The 16,048-nt window shown below is 37.0% G+C and overlaps 1 protein-coding gene across 1 annotated transcript in view; it reads right to left on the reverse strand.

Annotated features, from left to right (window-relative positions):
* RELN (reelin) overlaps nt 1–16,048 on the reverse strand; it is a 509,830-nt gene that overhangs the window by 198,217 nt on the left and 295,565 nt on the right. The window contains exon 11 of the mRNA XM_004263378.2: nt 9,167–9,312. Within this exon, the coding sequence (XP_004263426.2) occupies nt 9,167–9,312 (146 nt within the window). The remainder of the gene's footprint in view (nt 1–9,166; nt 9,313–16,048) is intronic.

The raw sequence follows: 16,048 nt of genomic DNA on the forward strand, positions 1-16,048 counted from the left end.
TTTCTTCCACGTTGTCCATTTTATTGGCATAGAGTTCCTTATAGTCGTCTCTTAGAATGCTTTGTATTTCTGCGGTGTCTGTTGTAACTTCTCATTTTCATTTCTAATTTTATTGATTTGAGTCCCCTCCGTCTTTTTCTTGATGAGTCTGGCTAATGGTTTATCAATTTTGTTTATCTTCTCAAAGAACCAGCTTTTAGTTTTATTGATCTCTGCTATTATTTTCTTTGTTTCTATTTCACTTATTTCTGCTCTGATCTTTATGATTTCTTTCCTTCTGCTAACTTTGGGTTTTGTTTGTTCTTCTTTCTCTAGTTCCTTTAGGTGTAATGTTAGATTGCTTATTTGAGATGTTTCTTGTTTCTTAACGTAGGCTTGTATTGCTATAAACTTCCCTCTTAGAACTGCTTTTGCTGCATCCCATAGGTTTTGCATTGTCGTGTTTTCATCGTAATTTGTCTCTAGGTATTTTTTGATTTCCTCTTTGATTTCTTCAGTGATCTCTTGGTTATTTAGTAATGTATTGTTTAGCCTCCGTGTGTTTGTGTTTTTTACGTTTTTCCCGTGTAACTGATTTCTAATCTCATAGCACTGTGGTCAGAAAAGATGCTTGGTATGATTTCAATTTTCTTAAATTTACTGAAGCTTGATTGTGACCCAAGATGTGATCTATCCTGGAGAATGTTCCATGTGCACTTGAGAAGAAAGTGTAATCTGCTGGTTTCGGATGGAATGTCCTATAAACATCAGTTAAATCTATCTGGTCTATTGTGTCATTTAAAGCTTGTGTTTCCTTATTAGTTTTCTGTCTGGATGATTTTTCCGTTGGTGTAAATGAGGTGTTAAAGTCCCCCACCTTTATTGTGTTACTATTTCCTTTTATAGCTGTTCATATTTGCCTTATGTATTGAGGTGCTCCTATGTTGGGTGCATGTATATTTATAATTGTTATGTCTTCTTCTTGGATTGATCCCTTGATCATTATGTAGTGTCCTTCCTTGTCTCTTGTAACCTTCTTTATTTTAAAGTCTATTTTATCTTATATGAGTATTGCTACTCCAGCTTTCTTTTGATTTCCATTTGCATGAAATATCTTTTTCCATCCCCTCGGTTTCAGTCTCTATGCGTCCCTAGGTGTGAAGTGGGTCTCTTGTAAACAGCATATATATATATATATATATATATATATATATATATGGTCTTGTTTTTGTATCCATTCATTAAGCCTGTGTTTTTGGGTTGGAGCATTTAATCCATTCACATTTAAGGTAATTATCGATATGTTTGTTCCTATGACCATTTTCTTAATTGTTATGGGTTTGTTATTGTAGGTCCTTTTCTTCTCTTGTCTCCCTCTTAGAGAAGTTCCTTTAGCATTTGTTGTAGAGCTGGTTTGGTGGTGCTGAATTTTGTTAGCTTTTGCTTGTCTGTAAAGCTTTTGATTTCTCTGTCAAATCTGAATGAGATCCTTGCCTGGTAGAGTAATCTTGTTTGTAGGTTCTTCCCTTTCATCATTTTAAATATATCGTGCCACTCCCTTCTGGCTTGTAGAGTTTCTGCTGGGAAATCAGCTGTTAACCTTATGGGAGTTTCCTTGTATGTTATTTGTCATTTTTCCCTTGTTGCTTTCAGTAATTTTTCTTTGTTTTTAATTTTGTCAGTTTGATTACTATGTGTCTCGGTGTGTTTCCCCTTGGGTTTATCCTGCCTGGGACTCTCTGTGCTTCCTGGACTTGGGTGGCTATTTCCTTTCCCATGTTAGGGAAGTTTTTGACTATTATCTCTTCAAATATTTTCTCCAGTCCTTTCTCTCTCTCTTCTCCTCTGGGGCCCCTGTAATGTGAATGTTGTTGCATTTAATGCCCCAGATGTCTCTCAGGCTGTCTTCATTTCTTTTCTTTTTTTTTCTTTATCCTGTTCCATGGCAGTGAATTCCACCATTCTGTCTTCCAGGTCACTTGTCCATTGTTCTGCCTCAGTTATTCTGCTATTGATTCCTTCTAGTGTATTTTTCATTTCAGTTATTGTATTGTTCATCTGTGTTTGCTTCTTCTTTAATTCTTCTAGGTGTTTGTTCTTTAATTCCTCTAGGTCTTTGTTAAACATTTCCTGCATCTTCTCCATCTTTGCCTCCATTCTTTTTCCGAGGTCCTGGATTATCTTCACTATCATTACTCTGAATTCTTTTTCTGGAAGGTTTCCTATCTCCACTTCATTTAGTTGTTTTTCTGAGGTTTTATCTTGTTCCATCATCTGGTACATAGCCCTCTGCCTTTTCATCTTGTCTATCTTTCTGTGAATGTGGTTTTTGTTCCACAGGCTGCAGGAATGTAGTTCTTCTTGCTTCTGCCGTCTGCTCTCTGGTCTAATCTATTTTCTTTACCACACATATTTACCCTTAAAGTTTTCTATTAACATTAAGAGTTACCCAAGATCTATATCCTCACTCCAAGCAAGTTAAGAACTTTGGCAGTATTTTAATTCCTTCTTCTTCTCTTCTTGTCAGTCTCCCTCTGTACCTCTCATATTGAGGTCATCTGGGCTTTAATTCCAATTTTTATTAAAAATTTTCAATAATCAATACTTTTTTCAGTCTGAACTACAAGCTTTACTTTTTTCCTTGCTCACTCCTCTTTCTTGAATCTATCATATTTCTCTTGGATTAATTTCCAGGTATACATCTTCTAGTAATTCTTTCAGAGAGCATTCAGGAGTAGTAAACTTTCTGAACCCTGTGTGTCTGAAAATTTTTATTTTTCCCCAATACTTGAATGATATTTGACTGGAGGGGAATGTTATGTTCCAAATAATTTTCTCTCATAACATTAAGATAACTGCCTCATTTTATAAAATTATGCTTAGTGTTACTAAGGAAAGTATTACACAGTGAATCTCATCTAGAAGCTTTTAGCATTTCCTCTTTTTTCTGCATTCTAAAGTTTCTCCCTGATGGTCTAGGACTGGATATTTTTCCATCCACCTTGCTAAACATTTTCTTTCTTCTTCTTTTTTAAGTATTGGGAACTTGTCTTCGATTATATTTTTGAATATTTCATTCCACATATTCCCTCTGACCCTTCCTCCTTTTGGAATTCTTATTATTTCTAATGTTAGAAGTACCAATCTCCCCCGTACACTTTACATTTCTTTTTCTTACATCCAATAACCCTAAGTTTTGGAAAGATTTCAAGACTCAAATTTCCAGCTCATTAATTTGTTCTTCAGCTATGCTAATGCTCATATTCAGAGGGAAAAAAACCATTAAATTTGTTTCAACAATCATATATTTTCATTTCTCACATCTCTATTTTTTCCTCACAAAATCTGTTTTAATTTCACAAATGCAGTATGCTCTCTTATCTCTCTGAAGGTATCAATTATACTTCTTATAAAATCTCCATTTGTTTATTCTGCTACTTCTATTTTCTCAGCTCTTAGTTCTCTAGTTTGATGAATTTTTTTTAATGGAGTGGATTTTCCTCAGATTTGATGATTCTAGACCATTTGCTTAGATTTGTATCTGCTATTCTTCCTTAGTTTTGGTGTAAAAATGCCCACCAATGGGAGCAGATGTGCCCTTGGGTGGGGGGTACCATAGGGGTCCTGGAGGTTTCCAGTTTCCTGGCATTGCCCTGCTTCTCCATTCCAAGTGTCCACATTCATTGTTTGTTCCTAGGGGCAGACATGCCTGCACAGAAGTGTGTGTAGTCAAAGACTCACCTACTTAGCAATCTCGACAGCAGGACTCCAGAGACCCATCTGATTCCTGTGTTCAGTACCTAGGACCCTTTTGTAGTGTGTCATTCAATATATGTTTTGGGTTATAGTTTCCTCCTTCCATCAGATCCTTTTCTCCTCTCTCTTTCTCTCTCTATTTCTTTTTCTTCTTTTGTGCAACACTTCATAATTCCTGACTCAATTAGGGCACACTCTGTTGTCATTATAGATTCATTTGCTTGTTTTCTGTAGTTTCGAAGGATTTGGGGCAGGTGGGGAAGACTAGAGCATGCTGTGTTGATTCAATAGTCTAATATTCAATTGTACAGCCATAAAATATGAGATAATGCCATTTGCAGCAACATGGATGTACCTAGAGATTATTACACTAAGTGAAATAAGTCATAGACAAATGTCATATGATATAACTTATATGTGGAAGTTAAAAAAATGATACAAATGAACTTATTTACAAAACAGAAATAGACTCACAGCCATAGAAAACAAACTTACGGTTACCAAAGGGGAAAGGTGGGGAGAGATAAATTAGGAGTTTGGGATTAGCAGTTACAAAATACTATATATAGAGACTTCCCTGGCGGTCCAGTGGTTGAGACTTTGCCTGCCAGTGCAGGGAGTGTGGGTTCAATCCCTAGTCGGGGAGCTAAGATCCCACGTGCCTTGTGGCCAAAAAACCAAACCATAAAACAGAAACAATATTGTAACAAATTCAGTAAAGACTTTAAAAATGGTCCACATCAAAAAAATCTTTAAAAAAATACTATATATAGAATAGATAAACAGTAAGGTCCTACTGTATAGCAGAGGGAACTATATTCAGTATCTTGTAATAACCTATAATGGAAAAGAATCTGGAAAAAGAAAAGGAAAAAAAAAGGATCTGAAAAAAGAATATATATATATATATATATATATGTATAACTGAATCACTTTGCTGTACACCTGAACCTAATACAACATTGTAAATCAACTACACTTCAAAAAAATAGTTTAATATTCATTACATGTGTGGAGCTTCTCTAACATGAATACTTTGGTGACAGCAAAAAAACAGATATTTTTTAAAGTTATCTGAATAGTTAAAAACATACAATGTTTTCATTTGGGATGAAAGACAAGTATACAAATTCCATATTCTAGTAATGTGTTTTTCTACAAAGCCCCCTCCCACCCAAAGACAGCCTCAGATGGGTGAGATATGGTAGTTGCTAACTAGATGTGTTTGTGAGGTTAAGCCAAAGTTCAGAAAGGCTCACATAAATTAACAGTGTATCTATTTAACTTTCTCTCTTGCTGAAGTAACAGATGTGTCTTTAGGAAAAAGAAAAGAAACTTTAAAATCCCACTTAAAATAAACCTATCAACATACAGCTTTATGATGTAAAAGGCAAACAGCTTTTGCATCCTTGTGATCTGAGATCAAATAATTTGACTCAAATGGAAAGAAAACAGGAATATTTGGAAAGTGGTTTCCAAAAAAGTCATAATGACACTGGCTTTTTTTTCTTGTCATTCATATGAAATGTTTTGAAGCTATTATTAGAGAGGACTGCATATTCTTTTTTCTCTCTCATAATTCTTTTTTTTTTTTTTTTTTTTTTGCGGTACACGGGCCTCTCACTGCTGTGGCCTCTCCCGTTGCGGAGCACAGGCTCCGGACGTGCAGGCTCAGCGGCCGTGGCTCACGGGCCCAGCCGCTCCACGGCATGTGGGATCCTCCCGGACTGGGGCACGAACCCATGTCCCCTGCATCGGCAGGCAGACTCTCAACCACTGCGCCACCAGAGAAGCCCTCTCTCATAATTCTTATGGGAGAAAAATATAGTTAAACGAGATGAAAATATTATATCCATATTAATAATCTAATTTTTCTGTCTTAAAAGAAAGTGACCTCAAAGCTACAATCCAATCAATTTAATTGGTCACTCTTGAATAGAGTGGGGATTTACCACCTACATTTTATGTCTATTTTAGCATGTGAGCTTTTGATGATAAATTCTGTGGGTGGTGATGGCTGAGGGGAGGAATGAGACAAATATTCAGGAAATCTGGCTGATAAAACACAACAAGAATTTCACTACCAAGTTCCTAATCTGTGTTTCTTTGTCAGCTCGTACCCTAGGTAAAAATGCTTCATGTTAATTTGATTGTGACAGGATTTTTTCCCTGGAGCTTTGATTATAAATTATTATAACAGCTTTCTTTCTCAGATCAATAAAGCATCGTTTGGGAATGCGTGGATGTGGAGAGGGGGCACACACACACACATTCACATACAACGCTATGGATTAAAGCAGCATTTTACCATCATCCCCAAACAGAGAAAACACTAGATAGTCTCATTATCCTTTTATACCTTTTTAAATAATATAATGCCAATGTGGATGAATGGTTCACCAGATGAGAGCACAAATGAGGTAGTTCTGAGGGGGGCGGTGTGGTCTGATATCCTAGGGGAAAAGCTACAAATAAACCCAAGGTGTGGTTGCTAGAATAATTAAGCTGCTTTTAGAATTAAGGTGAATTAATTGTGTTCTAATTAGAGTGGCACAGGTGCTTTTGTCGAGCACATTATTCTACCTTATTGGAACAGAAATCTGCTGACAATGTCACAGCCTGAAAGTATTGGCCTCTTATCTGTGACCAAAACCTGATATATCTCAGTACTGAGAAGTGGCCAAAGAAACCACCTGAGTCACTGAGCGAATGGAATTTGCACTGATGTTCCTCTGTATCTGTGTTGAATTTAGCTCTTTTTTTAAGCATAAATACTTTTGGTTCATTTTGTTTGTTTTGGGAGATGAATATTTTGGTTTAGCCACAAATTCTCACATCAGTAGTGCTCTGAGATAGCAGAATGTCTGATCTGTTAATTGGAATATATTTTTTGCCAGCTATTTTTCTGGATTAGTACATTAATTTTCTAAAATGTGCTTGGTTTCTTCTAATATCAAATCTATTCCTTTCTAAGCTTAATTCATAAAGGTGTTTTTGTGTGTGTTTGTACTAAGTCTCCACTAATGTTAGTAGCAGAGAGCTGTATGGACCATTAATCCATCCAGTAAGCATTCTTTTGTTCTTTTATAGATGCTTTTTGATAATACAACAAGCTAAAACAAAGAAGAGGGCATTCTAGGAGAGGGAATATGTGGATATGAAGGCCATAGGTAAAAATAAATTGTATCTCTTCCCAAAAGAACAAGAGGACATTAGGACTTCGAGGAAAGAGATAACTTGGTAACTAGCTAGCCAGCTAGCTACATAAATAACAGGAAAGGGTTCACGCATGTATCAGAATGGTACCACTGGAGACTTGTGTTTCTCTCTCTGCTTTAGTGGGATGGAGACTGGGTATCTGGACAACACTGTGGCATCATTTGTGTTCCTAGAGGATGTAGGTCTCACTGAAGAAAATGACCTACAACTGCTGCATAGGTGGTATTAGCTTGGAGAGGTGAAGGAGTGGAGGTCACGAGTCTCTGGTGCTTCAAAATTTGGGACCCTCTCATAGGCAGTTAAGCTCCATCATCAGAAAAGGGATTTGAATTGGTCTTTTATATCAGGGGTCAGAAGGAAAGAACTGATATGGTGATGTAAAGCTGGTGATGGATCTTTTATCTCTAGAAGGTAGGTAAAGAAGACTTGGCATGCACTGTCAAAGTTCTAGACCCCATCAAAGCCCATGGGTCTCTGAGGGGAGTGGAATGAGCCCTATGTAGTACAAGGGCTACAAAGGAAAGCAGCCAGGTTCCTGGGGAGATCCTGGACACGAGAGAGAGGAACAATGGTTGCTGGTCCCTCAAGGAGACACCACAGCCACACTGGACATGGCACTTCAAGAGTGACAGGAACCTTGAAAGAGAAGGTTCTGTGGACTGAAGGGCTTGCGCATCACTGCTAGGCTTGGAAAGGTCAATAGTGCACCCTTGAGGGGGTGGGGTCCCTCAAAGTGTCAGTCTCCTTCAGAGGCTTCCCACAGCTGGACTTCCCTGAGGTGGGGAAGAGCAGGGCTGGGTCAGCTGCTGTAGAAATCTAGCTTTCAACAGTGAGAGACCTTGATGTGGCAGCAGAAGGTCAAGAAGCAGTAGCAGTGGCTTAGGCTGCTGGTCAGACTTCCCTTTTATTGGGTCCAAATGCAGCTTCTGGGCAATGCATAGGAAGTGGGGAACCCAAGAGGTCATCAATAGTGGCCTTCTCTCCCCTCTGACACTTAGAATCCCATCCAATTTTGATTGAATTTGTTGAGATCAGAGGGACGTGACTATCTCAAATGTTGTGTTCTGGGAAAGTTCCTCGTAGTTAAGCACTAAATTATTGCTATTTCATATCCATCATGAAATTACACTTTATGTTAATTTCATTCATCTTCATCATAGTCTTAGAAAACATACACTAAACAGCAGTAAGGACCTGGTGTTATGATTACAAGTGTATACTGCAAAAAAAAAAAAAAAAAAGCCAGGTGCAAACCAGAGAATTTCTAGAATTTCTTTCCAATTCATACTACCTTATGAATTTTGTTTCTCTGAACCTATTAATTTTTTTCAACTTGAATTTCTGAAAGTGCTACTCAATTAATAGGAAATATCTTAGGGTCACTGGACCCAGAAGAAGTCACATAGTTCAGAATGGCCAGAAAATACTACCACCAAACCATCCTCATTGTTTCAACCTCAACCCCATATTCTTTCTTTAAATATCTCTCAGGGACTTCCCTGGTGGTCCAGTGGTTAAGAATCCCCCTTCCAATGCAGGGGACGCAGGTTTGATCCCTGGTCAGGTAACTAAGATTCCCACATGCTGCAGGGCAACTAAGCCCACACGCCACAACTAGAGAGCCTGCACACTACAACTAGAGAGCCCATGTGTCACAACTACAGAGCCCATGTGCTTTGGAGCCCACACACCACAACTAAGAGAAGCCCACACACCTCAACTAAGACCCGACACAGCCAAAAATTAAAAAATTTAAAAATATTTTTTAAAAATCTCTCAAAGATTAAATTTTACCCCCTAAATCAATTTTTACAGATCACAGCCACACTCCACTGAAAATCAGGTAACAGCAGCTATAAATCTCAGACCCCAGGAAGACAACTGAAAGTCTCAATATAAAAGTAGTGGAAAGATTTTATATTCTATATGCATTGAAAAATAAAACACATTTTCCCAGTAAAAGCTGAAGAAACAAAGATAAGATATAAGTGATTCAACTGAAGTTAAAAGGTATTTGCAATCACAAAAATTAGTATGCATAAAAATAGTTGATTACTTAATAAAGAATGTTTAACGTACCCCTTTTGGCTTGTCTATGATAAGGATCACCAGTATTAAGTATACTTTTGCTATTTAACAATATGCATTTAAAATATTTCCAGTGGACTAAACGTAAGTGCTATACACAGCATGGGAGATAACAATTACTTACCCTGTAGGCTGGCTCTCAAATTCTTCTGACCACTGCTCTTGAATATCCTCTGTAGAAAGATCTACATCCCGGGTGGTGGCAAAATTGAACTCACTGCCTTCATTTCCATGGAAATAAATGGAGTTCCCATCTGACTGACAGCTATGCTGTAGATAAAAAGAGAGCATGGGGTGTCTGTTGAATTGGTTTTGTAGCTATATCTGTCTTACTCATGTATAATTAGAGTTTTTAGAAAACTCATTATGTTATTCCCTCTATGGTGGACTCCAAAATCAAAAGAAATCGTTACCTCTTTTTTTTTTGGTCTTGTTTAATTCAATTACAGTTTCTCTCTAGCTTATTAAGTTATCACAAAAAAGGAGTCAAGAGGCCATTTGAGCTTTGCCACCTCAGCCTTCAGTATGAAACAAGAATATTTTAATTGGCATAATTTCCCATCTTTACCACAGTCCTTGTTGTGGGAATTAAGTGTGATAATGACTTGTCATATATTTTCAATACTGTGGTTACAGGCTAAATCACACTGACCTTTTCAATATTCCATATATTTCTGGCTTGCCATTCAAGCCTTTCACAATTTGTCTATAAATGGGATATGAGCCGAATAGCTTGCTAATCAAAACATGGAATACAGAAAAGGTCAAAGTAATCCCTGATATGATCATATATTCTCAGCCAGCTTTTGAGTAAAAGTGTCTGACAAGACCTAGGAAGTGCATGATGTCCCCAAGGAGGAGCTCATAAACAACAAACTTTGTTATTCTCCAAAAGAACACCAGGCTTACAAAGAATAAAGAAAAATAATTTTTTGTGATGCTTTTTTTTTAACCTACATTTTTTTCAGCTTAAAGTGAATAGTCAAAGGCAAGATCCAACTCTGGAGCTGAGTAAACTGAGTATTTAGTTTTAAAAAATATGATAAGTTTTTGCATTAATCATTTTTTGGTACTGTCACACATAGAGAAATGCTAAAAAATGAAAGACCAAACATCCTTTTAAGTTTTATATACTCTTAAAATAGGAATGAAGAAAAATAACTGGACAGAGAGTATCAGTTGGGCCCAGTGACGGTAAGTTCTGCAGGGCAGGGGTCATGTCCCTGTATTCCAGGTTTTAGCACAGTGCTTGGCATATGGTAGGAATTCAAAAATATTTGTTGAGTAATTCAATAAATGAATGATATGGTTATGCCTTTCAGGTAATTAACTAATCTGTTATGGAGAACTCATGATGTAGTAAGCGTTAAGGAAGGTACTGTAGGGAAGGGGTTTATAAGAGTATAATAATATCTAATCTTTGCTCTAAAAAATTACAGTCTAGTTGATATGTATCAAAGGCAGCATATGGAAAGCTAATGAGTGGAGGAAAGTAGGAATCACTGTGTCCAGGGCTCTAGATGTGCAGGCTTCATGTATGAGCAGGTCTTCAATTGGCTTTAAAGGACTGAGAAAAATCCAAGTTGGATGACAAATATGAATAAATTACATAGGTGATAAGTACGCATAATTTTGAGAATTAGACTGGAGCCTGACCATAAAGGATCTTAAATGGTAATCTAAGAGATCTCTGCAACATGCCATCAGCAGTGATGGTCTAAAATAGAGCAGTGATGTGTGCAAAGAAATGTTTTATGACTGTTAAACTAATTATGGCAGGTAAAATCAATGGGGAGGGATATCAGACTTCTATACTGAAAGAGTAAAAAAGCTTTCAGAAGCTTCCAGAAGTTCAAGAGAATTGGAGCATATGATCTTGGGGGAGTCATTTCACAGCACTAAGACGTAAGGCATACCCACTGGGCCTGCCATCAGCTTAGATAATACTGTAGTGTGTGGCAGGCTTCACCTGCCTGAGGCTCTTCTTCACACCACAATGAGTACAGATTATTCACGGATGTTAAATTGAGCTCATTATATATGATCCTTAACCCAGATACATTGATCAAAACTAGGATTCAGGGCTTCCCTGGTGGCGCAGTGGTTGGGGGTCCGCCTGCCGGTGCAGGGGGTGCGGGTTCGTGCCCCGGGTCCGGGAAGGTCCCGCGTGCCGCGTGAGCCGTGGCCGCTGGGCCTACGCGTCCGGAGCCTGTGCTCCGCAATGGGAGGGGCCGCAGCAGTGAGAGGCCCGCGTACCGCAAAACAAAACAAAACAAAACAAAACAAAACAAAACAAAAAACTAGGATTCAGTTTATTTAGACAATAGATTTTAGAAGTTTCACTACAAAAAGAAAAGTTGTAACTACGTGAAGTGATGGATATGTTAACTAACATTATTGTGGTAATTATTCTGCATTAAATACATCTATCAAAAAACCCCAAAAAACAAAACAGTAAATAGAAACTGTCAAGCAATGACAAACCCAAGGATCCTCTACTACTATGCACTCTGTAAAGATAATGAATGCTAACTAGAATAACAAAGATTACTTTCCTAATAATAAATCCACCAAGCTCTAAATAGTGGTTTTCACAGTTATCTTCCCATTCTGGAATCCTGAACAACTACGGCCTATGTTTATTTAGAATTAATATAAGGACTCTGACACTGATGCAAATGACATTAGATCACTGTCCAAGGAAAGGGCATATATGAAATATCTATACATGTGAAAACAGAATAATCTATATTACAATTTAAAAGGATATATTTGTGTAATGAAAAGAGTGACTTGCTTGACATAAAATCTTGGTCATTTCTGGCTAAACATCAATTTAATTATTTCCATTTTGATTCTGTTTACCTCAGAATTATTTGTTAATATTTTAAGACTCTGTTATACATAACTATGCTTTGCTACTCTTCCAAGATTTATATTATTAACATATTTGATGCATATTTTAATTTAGTTGAGATAGAAAATTTATGTAAAGAAACACATCATTATGAAACTGAATACCATACTGTTAAACTCACTTTACAAAATTAAAATGAGTTGGTGTTTTAGAAAAACTGAAGGTTTTTTTTTTTAAGATTTATTTATTATTTATTTATTTTTGGCTGCGTTGGGGCTTAGTTGCGGCACACAGGATCGTCGTTGTGGTGCGTGGGCTTCTCTCTAGTTGTGGCATGCAGTTTTTCCCTTCTCCAGTTGTGGCGCGCAGGCTCTAGGGCGCGTGGGCTCTGTAGTTTGCGGCACTTGGGCTCTCTAGTTGAGGCGTGCGGGCTCAGTAGTGTGGTGCATGGGCTTAGTTGCCCCGCGGCATGTGGGATCTTAGTTCCCCAACCACGGATCGAACCTGCGTCCCCTGCATTGGAAGGCAGATTCTTCACCACTGGACCCCCAAGGAAGTCCCTTAAGTATATTTTAAAGGATCTTTTTGTTAGTTATTTGGCTGTTACCAAATACATTTGGTAGTTTAGTAGATCATTTGTAATTATACAACTATTAAAAACTGGCTATCAAAAATATATTTTTTATATTTAATATTGTATCTATATGAAATGATGGATGTTCACTAAACACTGTGTTAATCATTTCATGTATGTTAGTCAAATCATTATGTTGTACACCTTAAACTTCTATGGTGTTGTATATCAATTATATTTCAATAAAACTGGAAGAAAAAACTTAGCTATCAATATACCTTTCTGTCATTATAACTGCTAGCGCCAGCGTATGAAATACAAGTAATATTTACCATAACAAGTATGAAGAAAACAACCTGAAAAAAATGAACACTCATTTTGAGTGTTAACCAATTTTCATAATTGCAGATCTAAAAACTAGTAGGATGTCTTTGCCAAGTTTCCATGAAGGACAGCATGGTATAGTTTTTTACATAGTTTATTTTTATAGGGAAGGAGCTGTTCTTCACCAATTGGCAGTAAAAGGACAATACTCGAAGTCTAAATTCAAACAAACAGGGCAGTGGTTTATAACAGTCAGTGCTGGACTTGCACTGAAACATCTTAACCCTGTCTGTTGAGTTTAGGGGAAGATTCATATTCCACTCTATTCTCTCTTCCCAAATGGGCCCAATGCCCTTTTGGGTGTGGAGGGGGGAAAGTATTGCTCTTTGAATGTTTTCTTCATCATAGTCTTAGTACATCAACACATTGCTAAAGAAAGTCTGTGACAGACCCAAAGCGAACAGCCACAGCTCAGTGTGAAGTGAATCAAATCCCCCTGTCTCTTAGCAGGATGGGGCTGCCAATTTCAGGGCAGCAGGGCCTGGAGATGCACTGAGTGCACACACTACAATGGACGGCTTGCTCTGCTCCCCACCATGCTAAGGAGATCAGGACATAATTTCTGCCTCAGCCATTATGAGTAGAACAGATGTTTTCAAGGTTTGGAGTAAGGGTAATATAAGCCAGCTGGGTACTATTGGGACTATAAAATAGGGGATAGTCTGTGCAAAACTGGTGAATTACTGAGCCATTTGAGCAGGAATGGGCCTACCAAGAAGTTGATTATGTATAATCCTTATATTTAGGAATCCTGGGAAAGATAGGGGGCCAGTCAGGGTTCTCATTCTGAGGATTCCTGCATCAATTACAAGGCTAGTTAGAGTTTTACGTTAATTCTACTTTAGAATTGGTCACAGGGGGCTCAGTGTCTTAGTATTGGACTGGTTTCCCAGATGCTCTCCAAACTAAGAATTTATGCCTGACTACATTCAGATTGAGATAGAGCCCCTGTGCCTCTGCTTGTTTGAGATTGCATCTCTGCCTCTGAATGGAAATCCACCACCTGTGTGGGTAGGGGTGCTTGAACTTTCCCCTAGAACCCAATTCAATTAATTTAGCACTTACATGAGCTGAGGTGATTAAGGTTAGAAAAAACCCCAAAATACTGGAAACCAAAAACATTCTTGACAAAGAATGAAAACTCAGTTACTGTCCATCCTCAAGGAGTTTGGGGATTGGAATCAGAAGGCATGTTCTGATGCATTTTCTCTACTGAATGGCTACATGGTTTTGCACAACTCATTTAACCCATCTAGGCCTGTTTCTTAGGCTGTGGAATGGGGCCAATAATATCTATTTCCTAGAGACGCTGTTAGAAGCACAAATTATATTTTATGTGGAAGTATTTTTTTGAAATCTCTAAGTGGTATAAAATAATTGTTATTTTATTTCTAAATATGCACTTTTCCACAAATTTCTAAATATGCACTATTATATTCCCTTTGCAATTTATACCCTTGGCAGTAGGTTATAGAGAAATAGAATATTTAAATCTATTTTAAATTGTTTCTCATTAGACTAGTCACTAAAATTCTTCAGATCAACTTAAAACCTTTAGTAAAATGTAAAAGAATATGTTGCACAATACAATATGGTAAAATACTACAAACATTCATTCATTTTCAGGGCATACTGAACCATCAATTAGAACTTTAAAAGTTCTCCAAACTTTGGCAGATTACCAAACATTTTCCTTAGGAAAACTTAATAATGCAAGATGTGTGCCGCCACTTTTCTTACAGATGAAATGTATATCTATGTATTTATGTTAAAGAGCCAAACAAAATGTGAACTGAAAGAATTTCAGAAAATTGCTCAGTGATTTTAATACCCAGCTGTTTTTGTTCAGCATCTATTCAAACTCATGTCATCTGCGAGACAATTAAAATCTAAACAACTTCGTAAGACAGTTAAATGTCTAACTCTGTGAGATACGTGAGCTTTAATATGACAAGAAGAATACTTTGGAATTCAGGGCTACTTTATTTTGAGTATGGTAAAAATATAGCAGGTTTTCTTGAGTAAATGATTACAAATACCATGTGACTTCCTGAGTCTTAGCTTTTTTTTTTTAACTGTTGAATTGGAGACAGTTTTAATAACTGAAACGTCCAGCATAAATGAGGGTACAAGAAAACAAGACTCTATTGGTTAGGATATAAATTGACAGGATTATTTTGGTTGAATAATTTCACAGTATCTATTTTAAAATTTTAGTGTTTAATGCAACCGTACCCAGAAATTCTACTTCTAGGTATCTGTGCTATAGACAAAAATAGCATGAGTGCTTGAAAATATATGTACAAGGCTGTTTACCACAGCATTTCTTGTTATAGACAAAAAAGAGGACAAATTTCCATAAATAAGGAATACTTAAATGAATTACAGTAGAGCCACATGATGAAATACTACACAAACATGAAAAAGAACAAAATTGATCTGGAAGGTGGATGAGCTGCTATCTTAAGTGGAAAACACAATTAACAGAACATATTATCATGTGAGTCTTAGCTTTTGACTGACTTATGGTGAGTATATATCAGGTAATTAAGAATTTATTTTTGGTAAAATAAAGGTATAAATTCTGCAGATGGCTCTATATATTTCTTTCTATCCCTAGCCTTCCTAATTACATTAATGATGATGTTAATTATCATTATTTTTACTTCATTATTTTAGCATTGACCAATGACAGTTTTTAAAATCACTTAAATATCATCCTTATTTGTTTCCATCTGCCAATCAAAAATATTTTTCTACTTTGCTGTTAAATGGGTTTCCTTTACTTGAAAAGCAGAACACCCTGTAACTGACAAGAATTTGCCATTCAGAAAAGCATCAACAGGAAACATCAGTGAAAATTCCTCAATATAACAAGTCTTTGGCCACAATTCAGGATAGCATTTTTCTAAGGCTGCTCCCTATACACTGCTGGAAATGTTAATGATTTCACCTCTGTACTTGTAAAAGTACTTACAATTGCCTTCACCATAGTTTAATTAGGTTTTCATCAAAGATGAACACTGAGGTACCTCTTAATATTATCTCCCTGGGGTCTAATGGCCCTGATGATTCTTTCAGACATCTGTAGCCTTACAATTTAGTTTTGACGATATCCTTTTAGTTGGAATGAGTATATTGGGCATTTGGGCAATGCCAGCTTGCAGAGAGCTGGTGGCAGATGGAATGAA

Source organism: Orcinus orca, chromosome 9, assembly GCF_937001465.1.
Source record: "Orcinus orca chromosome 9, mOrcOrc1.1, whole genome shotgun sequence".
NCBI lineage: Eukaryota > Metazoa > Chordata > Mammalia > Artiodactyla > Delphinidae > Orcinus > Orcinus orca.